This window comes from Dermochelys coriacea, chromosome 1, assembly GCF_009764565.3.
Source record: "Dermochelys coriacea isolate rDerCor1 chromosome 1, rDerCor1.pri.v4, whole genome shotgun sequence".
Classification (NCBI taxonomy): Eukaryota; Metazoa; Chordata; order Testudines; family Dermochelyidae; genus Dermochelys; species Dermochelys coriacea.
Genome location: NC_050068.2, coordinates 21983053 through 22005689, shown reverse-complemented (window position 1 = coordinate 22005689; position 22637 = coordinate 21983053). Strand labels below are relative to the sequence as shown.

Sequence of the window (22637 nt, the reverse complement as noted above, 5' to 3'; positions counted from 1 at the left end):
AAATGCTCCAGCATGAGAAGAATTGTGTTATTGCATGGTGTCATGGAGCTGCTGCCCTCGCATTGTTCAGTGGAGTTTCTCTGTAGCTGTCAGGAGGAAGATGATACTGAGATTACTCTGAGTTTTTGCACAAGACACACATGTTCTAGTGCTCTCTGGGAGACACTATGCCAGACTTCTGCGAGATTCTGTTTTTGTACCGGCTGCTGGAGAACAGAATTACTATATATCCCTCAGAGATGTGTTCCTATTACCCAGAACATTAAAAGCCACTGGACTGTCAGGTGTCCATGCCCTTTCAGGATGTGACCTATTGTAGTTTGGCTGGAAAGACCAAAATGTCTTATTGGAAGGCATTTGATTCGGCCTCTGAAGACTCTCTCTTCACTCTGAAGATTTGAAGAGACAGACACTGATGAAGTTATAGATGCACTGGAGACATTCATATACTGAGTTTACCATTGGAAGACCAACATTATGACACTTGCAGAGCTAAGATAGTGGATGTTTTCCAAGAAGCAGACAAACTGAGAAAAATTGCCATTAACAAGGGGTGTATTTATATTTGCTATCAAGAGGGCAAATTACAAAGCAATAGAATGGCTCTGGGATAATTGAGCACATTCAAAACTGCCCTCTCCTATAGGGCATGGATGGGTCTTGGATGATGGACTGATCACACCAGTTATGTGTAAAACACCACACATTCCTGAATCAATCGTTCAGCTAATCAAATGCTAATCAAAGACCAGATGCTCATCACCTTGCAAATATTTGGCCAGCAGCCTGCCTTGTATGGAGATATGCAAGTGCAGCACAGATGAGGATCAGTGTGACAATGTGTCTAGCAGTGGTGCCCTAGACGGAGATGACAATGAGGACAACTTTGATGAATAAATGTTTTCAGTCCTACATGTCAAGGCTAACTTCCCCAGGACTACAGATCAATGTCTTTTTTTATGTAAGAAATGCATCCTTGTGTGAAAGTATAACAACGAATTCAAACATTTTCTTGAATATATAGATACATATTTGGTTTAGGTTTGTCATGTTTGGTACCATTGTGTTTGTGGGAGAAAGGGCTTTTGAATGACACCCATGATGTCCCATCAACCCATGATGAAACTGTATTATCAAAATTTCTACCAATCGTAGAACCTAGAGCTGGGAGGATGGGGTGGGGGGTGCGGGGAGCGAGTCACCCCTGCCATGATGCAAAGGGCGATACCATTGAAATTATGATTCTATAGATTTTTACGAATCAAATGTCACCTCCCTTACCTTTCTACCATTAACTTGCCCATAAAATTACACATTTTCTCAGACGAAGTACTATTGGGTAACATCCTTCTGCCTAAAGCTATAGTCCTGCTAATGCAAACAAATAATCTACTCTGAAGATTATCTTGTTTCTGGTAGAATGACAGCCTTAGAGAGTTGCCAGACCCTACTCTTGGAGGCCTAACCTATCTCATCTAGCCCTAGCTGACCTATGGATGAAACAGGCAACAATGAAATAACTGTTATCTTGAGCAAGAAAAAACTCAGTTCTTTATAAGCCTTCAGAGAATAAAAGGAGTTTCTCCTTATAGTTTTTAGGTTTAAAACAAAAGGACAGTAAATTCATCCCTTACTCTTGCTAAGAATACCTTGTGTCATTGAACTCCAATTTGTTATTCAAGATAGCGCAGTGGCAACTAAGGGTGCTATTCTGCAGCAATTCCACACATGAAGCCACTCTGGAATCAGACCCTCCTAACTGAGTTGTTTCAACAGAGAAATAAAAACAGTATAAAACTGCTTTTAAGGGCTAAAAAGGAAAACTTAAAAAGGCTATACACAAGATATTTAATTTCTAAGAGGAAATCAACTTGTGTCTAAGAGTTCAGACCCTGTACAGTCACAAATTACAAAGACATTATGCTTTCATCCTTGTCTCTATGGAATGTTCATCCAAATCACAAAATCACCACACGACAGCCTCAGATTCAAAACTGGCTTTCTCTGAAAATATAGAGGAATATGACGCACTCCTATATTTACTTGAAGATAAAACTGAAGAGTGAAACCAAAGTTGCTCGCCATTTTTTAACTACATTTTTCAGAGGGATGGACAATTGAGTAATATACGTTCGAAACTTTGTCTCTCTCATCAAGAGAAGCTGGTCCAATAAAAGATATTACCTCACCCATTTTGTCTCTTTAATATAATATCTGTTTTGAGCGGTTGACTCTTAGTTACTCCTTTTCTTCTATTTTAATTTTATTTCTATGGTTTTAAACTAAATCCTACCCTCAGACACACTTCACTAACAATTGTGTGCCTCTATCTGTGGACACAATTTGGGTATTTGTACATCATGATACAATTTGTTTTAGAGCAGGTTTTTCTATATATTCAAGTGATAGTCATTTACTAAATATATTTTATTTTTAATGAGTAGTCAAATAATTTAAAAAATTTCTTATAAACTATTTCAACAAAGCAAAGTTAATTCAAAAACTTATGCCCTAATTCTACATTTCTTGCACACCCAAAGTTTCCTTTGAAGTTGGCACAAACTATACTGGGAACTGAATAGATTTTCTGGTTTCCATTAGATTATTCTATACATTTGTTGTTGTTTTATATACTGTCTGTATTTGTCACATATGGTTTTGGCTATGCCAAAGAGTAATAAATTCTGGAACATACTGCACAGCGTCAGAAAATGTCAAGGAGGAGAAGACAATTTTTAAAAGTTAAGATAAATGTATTTCTCTGCTGACTTCATCCCGGAATCACTTTAGTAGAGGAAACTAGCAAATACACCCGAATTTAACTCAATTTTCACTTTACCTTTGCATTTCATCTTTACAGATCAAGGGGTAGATATTAGCATGCCATTTTGTAATAAAATTTAGAGAAAGGAATCCACCTAGCCACTACCCTGTATTCATGTAGATCCCTCTCTAAAACTCACTTCTGTGATGCCTCCAGTATATTCCCTCATTCTTTATCTACTTTTTTAACTTAAAAACATATTACAGATCCACAAAGAGGTGCATATGCATAAGAAGTCACCATTCTCCCCTATTGTTCAAGGTCTCCAATCATATCAAGTCTACCAGTCAAATAATAAACAATTTGGAATGAGCTAAGTATTTTTATAGCAATCAGGGCATCTTTGGACACTACCAAATAAATAACTTCAGCCAAAATGTGTGTTAACAAAACAGGTAGAAAAGTTCTTAGCACTCAACTGAAGCTTCAAAACCAATTCACTCTCCTCCTTCATGGCTGAAACTGACTATACAATCACTTAAAATGGATGTTCCAAGAAAGATTGAGATCAAAGATCCAATAATAGTGGAGTGGCAACTGACAGCTTTCTAATATTCGGCAGCCACAGTCTTCTTAGCTCAAAAGAGGCACTCAGTCATTTGTACACTGGAGTAGCTGAGCTTAGGAATCACTCTTAATGACAGAGGAATCAGAAGACGCATACATTGAGCAATAAAGTTAGCTTCGGAAGATGAATGTTCTGCTCCCTTCCTCCCCAAGGAAAGTACCCTTACATTTTTTAATAGGAAATTTAAAAATTTGAGCACTTTATTCCTGGAAAGCTATTATAATCTGCCTCTCCAATGCAAGCTTTTTATTTTCAGTAACATACCATTTCCTGACAGGATTTCTTATTCTGATCTCCCTGATAAAGTTGACAAAGCATACAGAGCTTCTGTAAATAAGCTACCTTTGCATTGCTATTCATTCTGATTTAGCAAAGAAATCTTCCAGCTACAAACCATATTTAGAAATACCTCTGACGTATAACAATCCTAAAATTTAAAGATGAACAGCAGAGTAGTTTTATTTTTATGTTTTTGTATTTCCCCTTTATTGCTCCTTTCTGATGAAGGACAGCCTCGATGTTTTTATTGTTTCCTGCCTTTCCCGTGCCCCAAAAAAGGCTCCTCTAAAAGCATTCCGTTAGGGGACTCTTCATCTGCATATGTATGTGCATGCTCCTAAGCTGGTATCAGAATTTACAAGGGTTTCAGAGCACTAGTCTGTAATGCTTATATTGCAATAAAATCCTTTAAGAGCAAAATAAAAATGAAGGCACAGATCATACCCCTTAGATACATGCATGGAGGTGACCTTCCCTATAAGAAAAGGGGACTCCACTGTGTTTGTAGGCAACTATCTTTCTTTGTATTTCTGCACAGACACTTCCTTTTTTTAACAGGGGAGAAAAGAAGGTGGATATGCACCCTGAAACACACAGATTAAGCTTTTAGTTTATAAGGTTTATGTAAATACAAGAAAACATCATCCCCATAAATTAACATGACAGCAACAAAGCATTCAGACAAAAAGGACAGAAACCAGAGATGTCAGAGCAATCCGTGAGAGCAGAACTTTTGAACCCCTGATAATAATGACATCTTTGTGATATGAAACCAAAGGGGTTAGGGGATCAGATGTCTGGTATCACATCACCATTTGCTCTATAATGTGCCTGTAAGTGATTAGGCCTGGCATGCCCTTGAGCTGAAATCATAGGAAACAAAATGTGCCCAAAACAACATTAATTAAATCAGAATCAGCTTTAGAAGACTCGCATTGATTTTTCAATCTAAAATGGTGCAGTTTATGAAGCCTTCTGGCACTCATTCATGCACTATAGACATCACATTTCAAAACTAACAAAATCTGAACAGAAGAATCATTATGCTGCAAAAGTTAAAGAATATGGTACAATAATTCTATAGCATTTAGAATAAATTCCTCTGTACAGAAAAATGCCTTGTTATTGAAAGGAACTTTTCTAATACATTGTTATTTTTTATGGTACACAAGCTAAAATATTTTATTAGTGTTTTGTATTTAATGGTTTCTCTCATATGGGTCTCAAGGCAGGCAGTTAAACTGGAATGAAGACTTTACTAAAAGCTGTTGATGTAAATAGAAGGGAATACTGTACATTTAATTGAATTATACAGTTTAACTGATCTACAGTTCTACGTCCCACTCTGCTGAGAGACATGGGGAAAGAAGGGGGGACAAACTGTGAAAAGGACCTTGAATCTGCAAAGCCACTCCAGCATTGCCTGCTCCTTCTCCTCAGCACCACATGATTCGGGTTCTGTGGTTCTTGGGTGAGGTAGAGAAAAAGAGATGCACAACAATCTCTCAAGTTGGAAAATTTTAACCTAAGACTGTTCAAATTAGCATTATATTATTATATTTACCTTTAAAACCCTTCTGAGAGTTATAACAATAATCTTGAATCTAACCCCAACGGCATGGAATTTCTCAGTATTAATGCAAAGATGATAAAAATGCATAGAGGAGAAATTCAAATTGTATTAGACACCAGTGAACTTTTGGCACACCTAAGAGTCTATATGAAGGAATTGGCTCCACCCAGACAGCTGGCACAGAAAATTAACAAGGTTTGGGGGAAGTTAAATAAAGTATGGGACTTTCTTGTAGGGCAAAGACATCTGCTAGAGGTGACTGCAATACTGGGTATTTCTCTATCCAGTACAGGATAAGGATGGTATTTACGGATGTACTGAAGCAAGGACGGGTTGAAATCTCAAAGATAAATTAAGGAAAAGTAATAAAATGTCAGAAAAGTAAGTTATTAAAATAGAAACCATGGCTAAATTATGTGTCTACAGACACACATACACACAAATATAAGCAAAAAACATGTGAACTAGACTGTTTGGAAGCTTAAAATAACAGGCATTACAAAAATATGAAGGAATAACAAAAATAAATGAGATATTAGAATCATAGAATCATAGAATATCAGGGTTGGAAGGGACATCAGGAGGTCATCTAGTCCAACCTCCTACTCAAAGCAGGACCAATCCCTAACTAAATCATCCCAGCCAGGGTTTTGTCAAGCCTGACCTTAAAAACCTCTAATCTCCCGGAGCATTTCACAGACACTAACACTGTCTTGGTCATATATCCCTACTGCTATATTCTTATTATTAGAGCATGGAATTACTATGCATAGAGATTCTATGGAATAGCTTGGTTCATTTAAGATTTTTTACTTCATTTGATTCTACGCTTTCTTTCATATATAGTACCACTCCCCCACCAGCATGACCTGTTCTGTCCTTCCGATATATTTTGTATCCTGGTATTACTGTGTCCCATTGATTATCCTCATTTCACCAAGTTTCTGTGATGCCTATTATATCAATATCCTCATTTAATATTAGGCACTCTAGTTCACCCATCTTATTATTTAGACTTCTAGTATTTGTATATAAACACTTTAAAAGCTTGTCACTTTTCAGCTGTCTGCCATTACATGATGCAATTGAATGGGACTCTTTCATTTGACTGTTTCTGATCAGATCCTACCTGTATTTTATCATCTTCTATCCTCTGCTCCTCACTAGAACATAGAGAATCTTCATTAATAGATCCTCCCCAATGGATGTCTCTGTCCGAACCACGTGCTCCACCACACCTGTCAGCTTTCTCCCAGCCCGTAGTTTAAAAACTGCTCTACGACCTTTTTAATTTTAAGTGCCAGCCATCTGGTTCCATTTTGGTTTAGGTGGAGCCCATCCTTCTTGTTTAGGCTCCCTCATTCCCAAAAGTTTCCCCAATTCCTAATAAATCTAAACTCCTCCTCCCTACACCATCGTCTCATCCACACATTGAGACCCTACAGTTCTGCCGGTCTAACTGGCCCTGCGCGTGGAACTGGAAGCGTTTCTGAGAATGCTACCATGAAGGTCCTGGACTTCAATCAATTACCTAACAGCCTAAATTTGGCCTCCAGGACCTTCTTCCCTATGTCATTGGTACCTACATGTACCACGACCACAGGCTCCTCCCCAATACTACACATAAGCCTATCTAGATGTCTCGAGAGATCCGCAACCTTCGCGCAAGCCAAAATGCAACCACGTGGACCTTCAGGGTATGGCTGCCATGCTGGAAATACCGGCCCTGATAGGAGCTATTTCAGCAAGGCATTGTAACCTAAGTTTGCGGGGCAGGTGACACGGTCCCCCACTGGTATGGATTGCACCGCAATATGTCACAGTATTTATTCCTCATTTTCATCTTTTTTGATATAAAGTCATCTTTAGAGAAAAAAGACAGTCTTTGGGTTAAGGCACTGTACTAGCTCTCAGAAGATAGGGGTTCAGTTCCCAGTTCTAGCATAGACTTCTCGTACAACTTTGGTCATATCATTTAATCTCTTTGTGCCCCAAATGGGGACGATAATACTTCTTTTCTCCCAGCCTGTATCTGTCTCACCTGTTTAGAGTATAAGCTCCTTGGAGTTGGAACCATCTCTTATTAGATTTGTACAGCACTTAGCACACTGATGCCCCAGACTGGGCGTAAAACAATGTATTTATAATAATAAATCTGTGAAAATGCTGGCTCAGTTCTTTGTAATGAAAAGCCAGGCCCTGACTCTGCAAACCTTTAAGTATCTGCTTAACTTATACCATCACTGCACCAATGTAGCTACACAGGTCTATTATTATTGCAGTGTTCTCCATTAAATTTCTTATAGCAATAAATTGTCAGGAAAGTACCTACCATGGAGTAAGCACAACCAATTTAAAAATGGAATAAAATAATTACTTTCCTTACATTTTTATATGTAATAACAATTTTAGTTATAAAAGCACCAAAGATATAACTATTATTATATACTTGTCTAACTGATAAAAATAAATTATTTAAATTTATAGTATATTACATTTAGTTTGCTTTATCGACAAACAAAAGCTTTTGAAATTCTCTTGTTAAAACAGAGACAAGGTGGGTGAGGGAATATCTTTTATTGGACTAACTTTAACCAACATGGTAAAATACTTATTTACATTGTAAAACAGTTTCTTTTCGAAATTCAAAGCTGTTTGATTCTTATGTTTTACATACTATAATGGAACCAATCTTCAGTGAACAGATAAAAAGAATGAAATTTCCAAAAAGAATTAAGGGAGTTAAGCACCCAACTCTTAGTTGGCTTTCAATGGGAACATAAATCTCTTATGCACTTTTTAAAACCCCATCCAAAATGTCTTATGTATGGATTTATAAAAAGACTTACTAATGAAAAATGGCTAAAATCCAAACCTATCATGTAGAAAGAGATAAGCAGCTAGTGAGGTCTGAATCAAAGAACATTTTAATGGACTCTTGAAATCTTCAAGAGACATTCAAACCCAGTATTTTTAAACACATGCTAATGTTTCAATGTCTTATCTTTCATCATTCAATATAATTTCATTTGAATTCAAACTGAAAAGTTCTACTGGGGGTTGTCAGGGAAAAGTATTTGCCATTTAACATTCCATTTACATAATAAATATGCTTGCATAACAAAATATATATATGTTCCATCAACAAACATGTGCTTCTGTATGATTCAAATTGGTGATAGTTCTAAGAGTTTTGTTTCACTTTCCATTTCTATTTGAAAGGAATTGATGTTTTTTCAACATACTTTGCAATTTACTATTGTTAAGCTTTTCAGTGTTTTTGTAATAGTCATTTATTTCATTTCTCGTTATATGCAAATTTCCTAAAAATATAAATAATACACAAGCAATAATTAAAACAATAACCTACAACACAAAGACAGACTGATTCATTTACCCAGGTCAAGGTGTAATGCAGTCATCTGGGCACTGGGTTAAGAACTACACACTCACCCAGCTAATCTTGGATTTGACCAAGACTCTTTGCAGTCTTGGGCAGGTCCCTTAACCTCTATCTGTTATCTTTACCTCAATCTGTAAAATGGATATAACAATACTTAGCGATGAATCTTTTAGCAATGTCCTGATGATTAATTGTTTAACATTTATTAAGCACTTTGAAGATAAAAAGCATAATTTAAGTGGTAAATATTATTATAGCATTACAGGAAGAAATATTTGCCTTTCAAGAAACAACAGATAACTTCTATATGGTAGACAGTTTTCTCTTAGGAAACCTTCCAGACTAGCAACTAAAATGTCCATCGGTATAGTCTATGACTCTATCATAATATATTAACAATTAATAATGAAAAGAAATAAAATTAACTTACAATAATTACAGGAACTAATGCACAGTTGGGATACAATATGGCAAAGCGTTCTCAGTGGAGTTACCATATCATCACTGCTCAATGACGCACTATTTGTGATAATAAATCTAACTCAAACCAATTTTGTCTTGAGAAGGTTTTAATACATAAGAGTTGACGTTTGCACTGTGGTAAACAATACATGGACACTAGATCTCCTTTCCAGATAATACAATTTAAACTAGATAAAACATAGCCTCTATACATTCTGTGTATCAGGAGACTTGCCAAGTTTCACAAAAGCACTGTAGATATATTCATATAGATTGGAATGGTATTTCTGCATCTTAGAGAATTTGAGCTTAAAATGTTTAGCTCAAATTAACAGCCAACCAGTGTAACTAGAACACGAACTACAAGATTTATTCTCATCAAATCCTTGTGGCTTCTGCATTCTGCCATCCAGCCGATTCTTAAAATAAATGAAATGTTGCCTCTCTCTTGGATAAGGGCCACAGATGTAAACAAAAGCCATTACACTGATAGTAGCTGGTGGACTTTCCCTATCTTCCACCAGAGCAGTTTGGTCTAACACACATTCCCATCTCTGCCTCCTACACATTACCCAAAACAGAGACATTAACAGAAAATTCTATAACAAGAAAAATATGCTGAATAGTGAAGTTAATTATACTCTTGGCTTTTGTTATCTTTCCTTGATACTATTAATTTTTTCGGCATTCAGTCACAGGGCACGCTACCATTGAAATAATTCTTCACAAGTCTTCATATGTTGTCAAGCAATAAAACAGTTCTTAACACTATCTACTTCATTTGGACAGGTTTCAGAGTAGCAGCCGTGTTAGTCTGTATTCGCAAAAAGAAAAGGAGTACTTGTGGCACCTTAGAGACTAACAAATTTATTAGAGCATAAGCTTTCGTGAGCTACAGCTCACTTCATCGGATGCATTTGGTGGAAAAAACAGAGGAGAGATTTATATACACACACACACAGAGAACATGAAACAATGGGTTTATCATACACACTGTAAGGAGAGTGATCACTTAAGATAAGCCATCACCAGCAGCAGGGGGGGGAAAAGGAGGAAAACCTTTCATGGTGACAAGCAAGGTAGGCTAATTCCAGCAGTTAACAAGAATATCAGAGGAACAGTGGGGTGGGAGGGAGAAATACCATGGGGAAATAGTTTTACTTTGTGTAATGACTCATCCATTCCCAGTCTCTATTCAAGCCTAAGTTAATTGTATCCAGTTTGCAAATTAATTCCAATTCAGCAGTCTCTCGTTGGAGTCTGTTTTTGAAGCTTTTTTGTTGAAGGATAGCCACTCTTAGGTCTGTGATCGAGTGACCAGAGAGATTGAAGTGTTCTCCAACTGGTTTTTGAATGTTATAATTCTTGACGTCTGATTTGTGTCCATTCATTCTTTTACGTAGAAACTGTCCAGTTTGGCCAATGTACATGGCAGAGGGGCATTGCTGGCACATGATGGCATATATCACATTGGTAGATGCGCAGGTGAACGAGCCTCTGATAGTGTGGCTGATGTGATTAGGCCCTATGATGGTATCCCCTGAATAGATATGTGGACAGAGTTGGCAACGGGCTTTGTTGCAAGGATAGGTTCCTGGCTTAGTGGTTCTGTTGTGTGGTGTGTGGTTGCTGGTGAGTATTTGCTTCAGATTGGGGGGCTGTCTGTAAGCAAGGACTGGTCTGTCTCCCAAGATCTGTGAGAGTGATGGCTCGTCCTTCAGGATAGGTTGTAGATCCTTGATGATGCGTTGGAGAGGTTTTAGTTGGGGGCTGAAGGTGATGGCTAGTGGCGTTCTGTTGTTTTCTTTGTTGGGCCTGTCCTGTAGTAGGTGACTTAAAAGAAAAAGGACACTAAGCTATCTAAATTACTATATGCCACAAGGGGCCACAAGAATGGTTCCCGTAACCCACCCAGCAATATTGTTAATCTATCCAACTATACTCTTAGCCCAGCAGAAGAATCTGTCCTATCTTGGGGCCTCTCCTTTTGCCCCTCCACCCCCACGAACATGATACAGTTCTGTGGTGACCTAGAATCCTATTTTCGACGTCTCAGACTCAAGGAATATTTCCAAAACACCTCTGACCAACATATTAACCCACAGAGACTTTCCTGCCAACACTACAAAAAGAAGGATTCTGGGTGGACTCCTTCTGAAGGTCGAAACAGCAGCCTGGATTTCTACATAGACTGCTTCTGCCGACGTGCATGAGCTGAAATTGTGGAAAAGCAGCATCGCTTACCCCATAACCTCAGCCATGCAGAACACAGTGCCATCCACAGCCTCAGAAACAACTCTGACATCATAATCAAAAAAGCTGACAAAGGAGGTGCTGTCGTCATCATGAATAGGTCGGAGTATGAACAAGAGGCTACTAGGCAGCTCTCCAACACCACTTTCTACAAGCCATTACCCTCTGATCCCACTGAGAGTTACCAAAAGAAACTACAGCATTTGCTCAAGAAACTCCCTGAAAAAGCACAAGAACAAATCCGCACAGACACACCCCTGGAGCCCCGACCTGGGGTATTCTATCTGCTACCCAAGATCCATAAACCTGGAAATCCTGGACGCCCCATCATCTCAGGTATTGGCACCCTGACAGCAGGATTGTCTGGCTATGTAGACTCCCTCCTCAGGCCCTTCGTTACCAGCATTCCCAGCTATCTTCGAGACACCACTGACTTCCTGAGGAAACTACAGTCCATTGGTGATCTTCGTAAAAACACCATCCTAGCCACTATGGATGTAGAAGCCCTCTACACCAACATTCCACACAAAGATGGACTACAAGCCGTCAGGAACAGTATCCCCGATACTGTCACGGCTAACCTGGTGGCTGAACTTTGTGACTTTGTCCTGACCCATAACTATTTCACATTTGGTGACAATGTATACCTTCAAATCAGCGGCACTGCGATGGGTACCCGCATGGCCCCACAGTATGCCAACATTTTTATGGCTGACTTAGAACAACGCTTCCTCAGCTCTCGTCCCCTAATGCCCCTACTCTACTTGCGCTACATTGATGACATCTTCATCATCTGGACCCATGGAAAAGAAGCTCTTGAGGAATTCCACCATGATTTCAACAATTTCCATCCCACCATCAACCTCAGCCTGGACCAGTCCACACAAGAGATCCACTTCCTGGACACTACGGTGCTAATAAGCGATCGTCACATAAACACCACCCTATATCGGAAACCTACTGACCGCTATTCCTACCTACATGCCTCTAGCTTTCATCCAGATCATACCACTCGATCCATTGTCTACAGCCAAGCGCTACGATATAACCGCATTTGCTCCAACCCCTCAGACAGAGACAAACACCTACAAGATCTCTATCATGCATTCCTACAACTACAATACCCACTGCTGAAGTGAAGAAACAGATTGACAGAGCCAGAAGAGTACCCAGAAGTCACCTACTACAGGACAGGCCCAACAAAGAAAACAACAGAACGCCACTAGCCATCACCTTCAGCCCCCAACTAAAACCTCTCCAACGCATCATCAAGGATCTACAACCTATCCTGAAGGACGAGCCATCACTCTCACAGATCTTGGGAGACAGACCAGTCCTTGCTTACAGACAGCCCCCCAATCTGAAGCAAATACTCACCAGCAACCACACACCACACAACAGAACCACTAACCCAGGAACCTATCCTTGCAACAAAGCCCGTTGCCAACTCTGTCCACATATCTATTCAGGGGATACCATCATAGGGCCTAATCACATCAGCCACACTATCAGAGGCTCGTTCACCTGCGCATCTACCAATGTGATATATGCCATCATGTGCCAGCAATGCCCCTCTGCCATGTACATTGGCCAAACTGGACAGTTTCTACGTAAAAGAATGAATGGACACAAATCAGACGTCAAGAATTATAACATTCAAAAACCAGTTGGAGAACACTTCAATCTCTCTGGTCACTCGATCACAGACCTAAGAGTGGCTATCCTTCAACAAAAAAGCTTCAAAAACAGACTCCAACGAGAGACTGCTGAATTGGAATTAATTTGCAAACTGGATACAATTAACTTAGGCTTGAATAGAGACTGGGAATGGATGAGTCATTACACAAAGTAAAACTATTTCCCCATGGTATTTCTCCCTCCCACCCCACTGTTCCTCTGATATTCTTGTTAACTGCTGGAATTAGCCTACCTTGCTTGTCACCATGAAAGGTTTTCCTCCTTTTCCCCCCCCCTGCTGCTGGTGATGGCTTATCTTAAGTGATCACTCTCCTTACAGTGTGTATGATAAACCCATTGTTTCATGTTCTCTGTGTGTGTGTGTATATAAATCTCTTCTCTGTTTTTTCCACCAAATGCATCCGATGAAGTGAGCTGTAGCTCACGAAAGCTTATGCTCTAATAAATTTGTTAGTCTCTAAGGTGCCACAAGTACTCCTTTTCTTTTTACTTCATTTGGATAAATGACACTTGGCAATATCATTTCCAACTTTCATGCCAAAACCTCAACAGTAATTTTGTAATCCATATATAAATAGCAATATGATACAGCATCACAACATAAATTTCTGATTTCTTCAAAGGTAACAAAGGAAAGACTTAAAAGTTCTATATCCATACACAGAAGATGGCTGAGAAGATGAATTCCCTGATACACAGAAAGGCTGCAAGCAGGAAATGAGAGAGAAGGTTTCCTTCAAACATTCAGCATTACAAATTTCAAATCTATCTGGTCTTGGAAACTGGCCAGACTTGGACCAGTTAATGATTTCTCCTTTGTTTGATAAGAATTTTTTTTCCAATTTATTCACTGCAATGCAACATGAGGATTTGTAATTAAATTCAAGATGAACCCTAGTTTTCCTTCTAAAGTTAAACAGTCCCACGTACATTTCAAATACTGCTATGAAAATGTAACTAAATTTCTCCCTATTTGGAGAGTTTCCCTCTCAATCTGGCCTTTCCAAGAAACAACTAGACCCCTTTGGATTTTTATTGCCCACTTAGCACTTCTCATACTGAACATGGTCAGCTAGATCTTGAGTTCAAGCTTTAATTTCTTCTGCTTTGGCTCACCACGTACACTTTCTTTTGGGCACAATTCAAGTGTCCAGCTTTTTCTTGGAAGAAATAACTGTGTTTTTATAGGACTCTACATAGTTTTGCTCCTTTTGGGAAATTCATTCTATTTTACTGATGTCACTTCTTATTTTCAGGTCCAGACAGCTGTAATTACACAATGGGAACTTGTATCCAAACATCTTGTTTGATTCACCAAACTTAAGTATTCAGATTTTAACAGGATAATTTATTCAAGCAAAAAAAGTTCATACACACACCTTTCCTTCTTCCCCAGGATCCTTTCTACTGAATAACGTTGATCTAATTATGTCAGTGTCTACAGCCTTTCTCCCACAAATCTAAGTGCCCTACTACACCGATACACTAACTTCACCTCCACGAGAGGCGTAAGGCTTATGTCTGTGTAGTTAGGGCAACTACAGGGGAACAGGGGGCAACAGGAGCCATGAAATGGACAAGAAAGCCCAGCAGCTGGAGCTCCCCTGGAGAGCTGGGCAGCTGGACCCCACTCCCAGCTGGGCGAGGGGCGAGAATGGACCCTGGTCCTGGCTGGGACCCTGGGCGAGAAGCCCAGGTGGCTGGACCCAGTTCCTAGTGGGGGGAACTAAGGAGAGAAGCCCAGGCAGCTGGACCCCGCTCCCAGCTGGGAATGTTGGCTGTCTTGTCAATTTTACCCCTGGGAGCTGTGAATTTGACAAGGCTGCCTGGCTCCTGGTGGGGAGCATGCGGGGCGAGGGGGAGAAGCCGGGCAAGCTGCACCCCGCTCCCCAGGGGTGAGAAGTGGGGAAGAGAGAAGCCCCCCCCCCATTCTTGGCAGGGAATGGAAAGGCAAGAAGCCCCCGATGGCTCTCTCTCTCCCACTCCCCCCGCTCTCGGCTGGGAACAAGGAGTGTAGGGAGGGTGGAGGGGCAGGAGCCTGTGGTGCAGCTCCCCTAGCAGGGAGCCTGACAACAGAGCCGAGAAAACAGGTTCTCAGCTCCCCACACTGCCCCACTTAGGTCAGCAGAAGTGCTCCTGTTGAGGACGCAAACCACCAACTGAAGGAGAGTAGTGTGGACATGCATCACTGCAGTGACTGTAAGTTGACCTAATATAGGTTGATTTACATTTCTAGTAGACATACCGAACCTCCTAAGCAAATACTTTAATGTTACATCACTCGGTGCTACAATTTAGGTAAGTCAAAGTTCTCCCATCTTTATGCTGTATCGAAGCGTTCCATTGCATCTATATCTGGATTCATTGGTACTTTTACTTATTATACTAGTAACTGGCTTAGTCCGTAAATATCACATACAGTAGAATTAGTGTTCTGCATTTTCAGTTTTTACTGATTTTCATTAATTACCAATTTTTTAATTAAATTAATTAAATTTAATTAAAGGAGTTCCGTTTTTACTGATTTATACCCATTTATCAACCCACTCAATATTTTTTTCAGATACTTATTTTTGTTAACACTAATGTTTTATGTGATTATTGTGTCCTGCAGCTCTGAGATTGAAGCAGTTCCACAGTAAAAAACAGAACAAACACGGTGGAGGTCGGAAAATTAACCAATGTTGATGAGCTATGATTGACTCACAAAGAGAGGCTGCCTGCCTATTTCTTTGTGTCTGTTTAGTGAGGCGCTGAATTTATACAATCAAGCATAGACAATAAGGTAAAAAAGTAAACCTGGGACAAAAACATAAATCTGTGTCTGAATATCAAGAATAAAATCAGTGCTTAGAAATTTTCAAGAAAAGTAAAGACAGAAGTGAAGAGAATCCATTGTGCTGCAAGAACTGCACCACTGAGGTCAGTGTTTGTGCTGACAGAATAAAGGAGCATGTAGAAAGCAAGCAACACAAGAAACTTAAAGAAGAAAGTGAGCTTTTGGATAAACAGTCAATATCAGGAGCATTCACCAGGGCTTTAATGAAAGAAAGGACACAGCACGATTGTGTCAATGAATTTGTCTGCACTCTGTTTCACTGGACAACCACTGTTAACTGCAGAAGGGTGTATTAGTGATTTTGTGCAACAATACCATCCAGCAGCAAAAACGCTTCCTAATGCAGACAACCTCACTCGTAAGTATCTGAAAGAAAATGATAATGCTTTAGTATCTAAACAGATGCAACTAATTGTCTTGTCTGATTTTTGACGAGTCTCCTAATGCTTTGGAACATCCGATTCTTGGCCTTTTGTTTTTGTTTTTTTATTTCAAAGCAAGTAAACTCGCATTATTTTGTGCTGATGTGACAATCAGCCTGTCTGCTGACTGCCACTTTCTCGACACAGCAATAATTGATATGTTTGAGATGTACCAACTAACTTGGAAAAATGTGGCCATAACTAACAAAGATTCTGTTTCCTACATGGCTAAGTTCACATGGGAAATTAAAATCAATCACAAACCGGAGCTGCTATGTATTACCTGTCCTGTTCATCTGATTAACATTGAGCTGTCAGCAGCTACTGCTACAGAAGAAATGAAAGATGTGAAACTCTGCATCATTGGATTCCGGGCCATTTAAAGCATGTGAACAAGTTGAAGACTTTGATTTCCACAGTGAGAGATGATTGCAGAGCCAACTGCAGATTAGCTACCCCAGTTGTGGCACATCAGTGGATGAGCTTGTACTTTGTTGCCTGTCATATAAACAAAACGTTGACTGTGCTAATGTGTCTCCTAGATCATCCTGAGTTTGTTGGTTCTAAAGCAGAAACTCAGAAGAGACCGGTAAATAACCAAAATAACTGCCAGATTCTGCGCACTAAGGAAATGTTCATTGTTGAAAACTTAGAATCACTGTATGATACACAGAAAACATTGGAGTTTTCTTCGACTATTAACAATACGTTTGCCAATACAGACTTTACCTTATCCTGATGACCAAAGTCTCAGCTAAATTGAGCACAAAAGCTGCAGGACAAACATATGACGAGAAAACCCAACTGTTCTGGAAATCCAGTAAACCAGGAAAGCATTCAAAATCTTCATACAATGCTCAGCGAGAAATGGAAGACGACTGTGGCCCATAATCTGAACCCTGAAGTGTTTGGTGTTGAAGATTCTTTGTGGAATGTCATCCAGGTGTCGCACCCCTTCCTCAAGGTGAATTTTACAGTAACCGTTATCCCAGAATATTTCAACCATTTGCCACTAAAAATGAAATTTCATATCTGAAAGAGGAATTTACTACATGAACATACCTAACCCTGACCATGTGAAACTGGATGCGGTTTTTGGAACAGTCATCAAGACACACATCCCAACTTGAGCAAAATAGCACAGCGAGCTTTGAGCATACCCTCTGGATCTATTCACGGAGAGCATTTATTTTCAAAGTTGGACAACCTCGAAGACAGCAAGAGGCTCAACATGAGCAAGGATACTTTGAAGAAAATTATGCGAGTGTACACAAACCAGGATTTCTGGAAAAACTACTAGCTCAGAGAGACAAAAAAATACCTTTGTACCTAAAAAATAGTTTCAATTATACCAGAGGTGGGCAAACTATGGCCCACGGGACCCTCCTGCTCCAGGAGGCTGTCCCCTGGCCCCTCCACTGCTGTCCCCCCTCGCTCCGCTGCCAGCACAATGCTCTGGGCTGCGAGCTCCTGGGGCAGCGCAGCTGCAGATCCTGGCCTGACCCGGTGCTCTGTGCTGCATGGTGGCGCTGCCAGCCACCGGTGCTCCAGGCAACATGTTAAGGGGGCAGGGAGCAGGGTAGAGGGGGTTGGATAGAGGGCAGGGGAGTTCAGGGTGGTGGTCAGAGGGCGGGGTGTGAATAGGAGATAGGGCGGGAACATGGGGTTGAATGAAGGCAGGGGTCCTGGGAGGGCAGTCAGGAAGGAGGGGTGGTTGGATGGGGCGTCGGGGGCAGTTAGGGGCAGGGGGCAGTTAGGGGCAAGGGGACTGGGAGTGGTCAGGGAGAAGGGGTGGTTGGATGGTGCAGGAGTCCCAGGGGGGCAGTCAGGAATGAGAGGAGGGGATGGATGGGGCTGCAGGGGGCAGTTAGGGGTGGGGGTCCAGGGGCAGTCAGGGAGTGTGGATGGGGCAGGAGTCCGGGGGGGAGGGAGGGCGAATAGGAGGTGGGGGCCAGGCCACAACCCCCTCCCCTAACCGGCCCTCCATACAATTTCCAAAACCCAATGTGGCTCTCAGGCCAAAAAGTTTGCCTGCTCCTGAATTATACTATAGTAAATTGTATATATTATGAAAGGGTTTTTTTTTTCTTTTTTTCCTGATATTTTTAATTTTTCAACCCAATTTCATCCCAGTTTTAACGTTTGGAAAATAAACACATCAAAGTTCCTGGATTTTTTTTTTAACAAATAAAAACTGAAAATACAGAACACTAAGTATAATTTATAAAACTGCCAGTCTCTCATGAATGGCTCATCAGCTAAAATTCTTATTTTAGCCAAAACGGCCCATGTGAAAAATGTATTTAAGATTTGTTGAAAATGTAGCTACTTTGTAAGATAGCAATTGACCTTCACTTGCATGTCACTTCAAAGTATCCTCTCATATATGCATTTTCCAGACATGGTCCATTGGTCTGTTTTCATTATTTGGCAGCAAATAATCTAGCAGCTGCATATTGCCCTAAGATTTTATAGGTTTCTATTTAAGTTTGTCTTGTCCATTCTATCCTCTTCTTTTCTCCCTCTGAATCCCAATTTCTCAAAAAAATGTACTACCAGCTATCAGTACTGCATAATCAAAGCAAAATATTTAAATTGTATTGTTTAATATTATTTAACTTCAGTGAATAGGCAGTCTCTGAACTTCAAAATGAACAGGGCTGTAATATTGTTTGGCTCACTTCTGGAAGCTGATTATATTGCATAATATACAAGTCTTTGGGTAAAATTTTCAAAGGTGCCTAAGTCTCACTGACTTTCAAGGCGACTACAGAATAAAAAGTTAAAGTACCTAAATGACTTAGAAGCCCAAATCCCATTTTCAAAAGTGACTTAGGCCCAGATTCTCACTTAACTCCCACTGAAGTCATTAAGAGTTAGGTACCTAAATACCTTTGTGTATCTGGGCCTTAAAAGCATAAATCCTACTGATTTTCAATGAAACTTAGATAATGCAAATCACATCTTTCCTTGTTTATTTCTGGGGTTTGCACCAGTGCTGCTAATCAGTTGCTGATGACTAACTGATGAATTCAAAGTATAGGCAAAGCCCAGCAGCCAAGTGGAAGTGCATCTAAAGCGTCAAGCTGGAAATCTCTGAAGATTTCCCACAAAAATAAGTATACAGAAAATCCTAAATATAACTGGTCATCTGGAGCTGAATTTCACTCACTCAATTAATGCTCACCCTCAAAACTATTGGGCACATTAATACTTAAATTATATGTTTCCTGTCTCTGGTCTTTGACATGGTGGTTTTATTCATCCATCAAATAAAGGAGGATCAAGCAAAGTCACATAGATAAGAGGAAGCACAGTGGCAATTCACATATATTTGCCTGCATTGATTAGGGCTGAGATTTAGTTTCCATCACAAACTCAGGCATATCAGAGGTTTTCTCCACCAAGAAAGAGACACAGGCAACTTGGAATCTAGGCAATTTCAAAAACTGTGTTTAAAGCATTTTAAGGTACTATATCTGCCTAAATTCCCAAAGCCAGTATTTGAGGGTTCAGAATCACATTCTTTTTTTATTTACAAATATGTTTCTCTTTACAGTTTTGTGAAAGATAGTCACGAACAACAGAGGAAACAGGGAAAATGGCTTTTCACAAAAGGACTGTCAACAGCTCTAAGTAAACTGGAAAAAATGTTTTTCTTCTAATCTTAGTTACAGTCAACTTAGGTATTACAAACGACAATAATAGATCAAACATTTTTAGTGTGATATATAAATTGACAGTATGTCTATTTAATTCACAGTCCCTGTCCTAGCATAAATGTCTATGAGACATCAATGCTTTGGAGAGTCTGATAATAGAAGAAGTTGCTGGGAAACTGGGAAGCAGGAACAATTTCATTTCAAACAGAAGGATACTAAAACCACATAGGAACAATAATCTTATTCATAAAGCACAGAATAAGCAGATAGTTCTAGAAAAACAAACATTCAGAACTGGAAGAGCAGCAAAAGCCAAATACCCATCAATACAGACTTCCTGGCTGCCCACTGTAATGCCTGTACTACTAGTTTTCCGTGGAGTAGTTTTAGGAGAAGGTAAATGGCTCAAAAGATTTCCTGCTCTACATTGGTCTGTGATCTGTGAATGTAACATTGCAATAGGATTTTTTTTAAGAATCAACAAGATAAAAATAGTAGTATCAGAGGAAGTGGTTTAGGACTGACATTTGTATTACCACCATAATGCTCATAAAAAGATATAATTGTTTGTATTAGTCCACTTTTTAAAACTGCAAGATTTAGTTAATAACTCTTTAAAAAGCAACATGAATTCTCCACAATCAACATGGATCATTTCAAGCAAACCACATTTCTACTTTACTAGTATTAGTGCAACATTCGTTCTACCACGTATAACTAATTAAGCCTGAATTAACACCCTAGTGTACTGCGCTCTGTGCTATCACAAAAAACACCTAGAGATCATCTCTCTCAAGACACCCTGTTCAAAGAGGTGGAGAGAAGTTGGAAGTGTTGCATATATTCCATACATAGCATCCTGCTGGAGAGCGCATCATATCTCCCACCCTCTTAGGGTACATCTGCACTTCAAGATGGAAGTATACTTTCCAGATCAAGGAGGCATACCCGCATTACCTCTGACTGAGCTAGCGTGCTAAAAATAGAAGTGTAGCTGTGGTAGCGTTAGGGGCTAGCTGCCCTGAGTACAATCCCATCTGAGATGCTAGGTACACACTTGGGCAGCTAGCCCCTCCCCTTGCACATGCTGCTACAGCTACACTTCTACTTTTAGCACATAAGCTTGACCAGCGGTAGCCCAGATATGTCTCCTTGAGCTGGAAATTACCCCTCTATCCTGAAATGTAGACACATCCATGACTAATTGCGGAGAAGGGTGAAGAACAGTATAGAAAAAGCATAAAGGACCCCATGTTCAGAACAGTTAAACCTACAATCAAAGAAAAGCTATGGCAAAATCGGTTCTCAAGATAAAGAAACTGGGCCGGGGAAACAGAAACCTTTGTTCTGAACCACAGGTACTCTACTCCACTTAAATGGGGATAAATTAAGGTAATTTCAATAGCACAGAAAGAGAATATACGCTATAATATGATTGGCAATGTACTGCAAGTGCTGGATCAACTAGACAAACATTATGCATTTAAAATCAACACACAACATGATGAAATCAGATAGCCATAACAATACACTTGAGTCTTCTATAGTAATGACCCAAAATACAACAACTCATAATAGTTTCAAGATGTAGTTTGGATCATTACTGAAAAATACCATAACTGAATATAATATTCTCCATGGAACTGAGAGCTACTTAATCAGCAGAATGCAAATAATAGCGTCTCCACGTATGTCAACCCAAAGGACAAACAAAAAAACCATCCCATACAGACACAAGCAGATATGAACAATATAACAGTTATACTTTACATGTTCAAAGTACTTCACAATCATTAACTAATTAACCCTCATAATATTCCTGTGAGGTAGGAAAGAAACAAAGACAAAAAGATGAAGTGGCTTGCCCGTAGCCACCCATCCGCAGAACCAGGAATTTCTAAAACCCAAACCCATGTTAATTTCTCAGGACCCTGTTCCCTCCTCAAAATATTCAGTAGAGAATCATCAGGGCTAGAAGTATCCTCCAGTGAATCCCCTAGATTACAGCGCTGCATCATGATTCAATGTAAAATGAAATATAAAGAACATGCCTTTCCCCAAGGCACAGCATCTGGGCTCTCCACTCATTTGCAACAAACCGTAAAAGCAGACAGACACATTATCTACAAGACTATCAACTATTTAGTTATCTGAATATATATCCTAAGAATTTACAAAATATTAAATGAAAAATAAATAAAACTTTACACCATATATGCAAAAACCAGACATTCAATCTTACTTCTCCATGCCTTAAAGGTGTAATGGCTCCTCTTGCTACCCCCATTCGAAAAAGAGTTTCCGTGGCCTGCGTATAAAAATAAAAAACTGTTATTTTGAAAAGACAATACAGTAATGACAACTATTGTTTTTCAGCTATTACACTTATAACTAAAATGTAAGTCAAGTTTATTAACTACTCAACATTTAAATAAGAATATTCAGAAAAAAATCCTACATGGTAACCTTCTTTCAAGGGCTATCAAGCAAAAGAGACACTCCAGAACAAATCTTTAGGCTGAAATCTCTGCATATGTGCCATTTTATTTATGTCGTCAGGGTTTTCAAAGTTTCTGTTTTAGTAACGTGAGTGTAAAGTAATGAAGGAGCTTTGAAGGCCACACCATGTGACGAAACCCTGTCCTTTATAGTAT

The 22637-nt window shown here is 39.6% G+C and overlaps 1 protein-coding gene across 2 annotated transcripts in view; it reads right to left on the bottom strand.

Moving 5' to 3' along the window:
* TMEM135 (transmembrane protein 135) overlaps positions 1-22637 on the bottom strand; it is a 368196-nt gene that overhangs the window by 189471 nt on the left and 156088 nt on the right. The window contains exon 5 of one of the 2 annotated variants that reach the window (XM_038410624.2): positions 22226-22291. The exons of the other annotated variant lie outside the window; for it this stretch is intronic. Coding sequence (XP_038266552.1) covers positions 22226-22291 — 66 coding nt within the window. The remainder of the gene's footprint in view (positions 1-22225; positions 22292-22637) is intronic. 2 annotated transcript variants of the gene reach the window in all.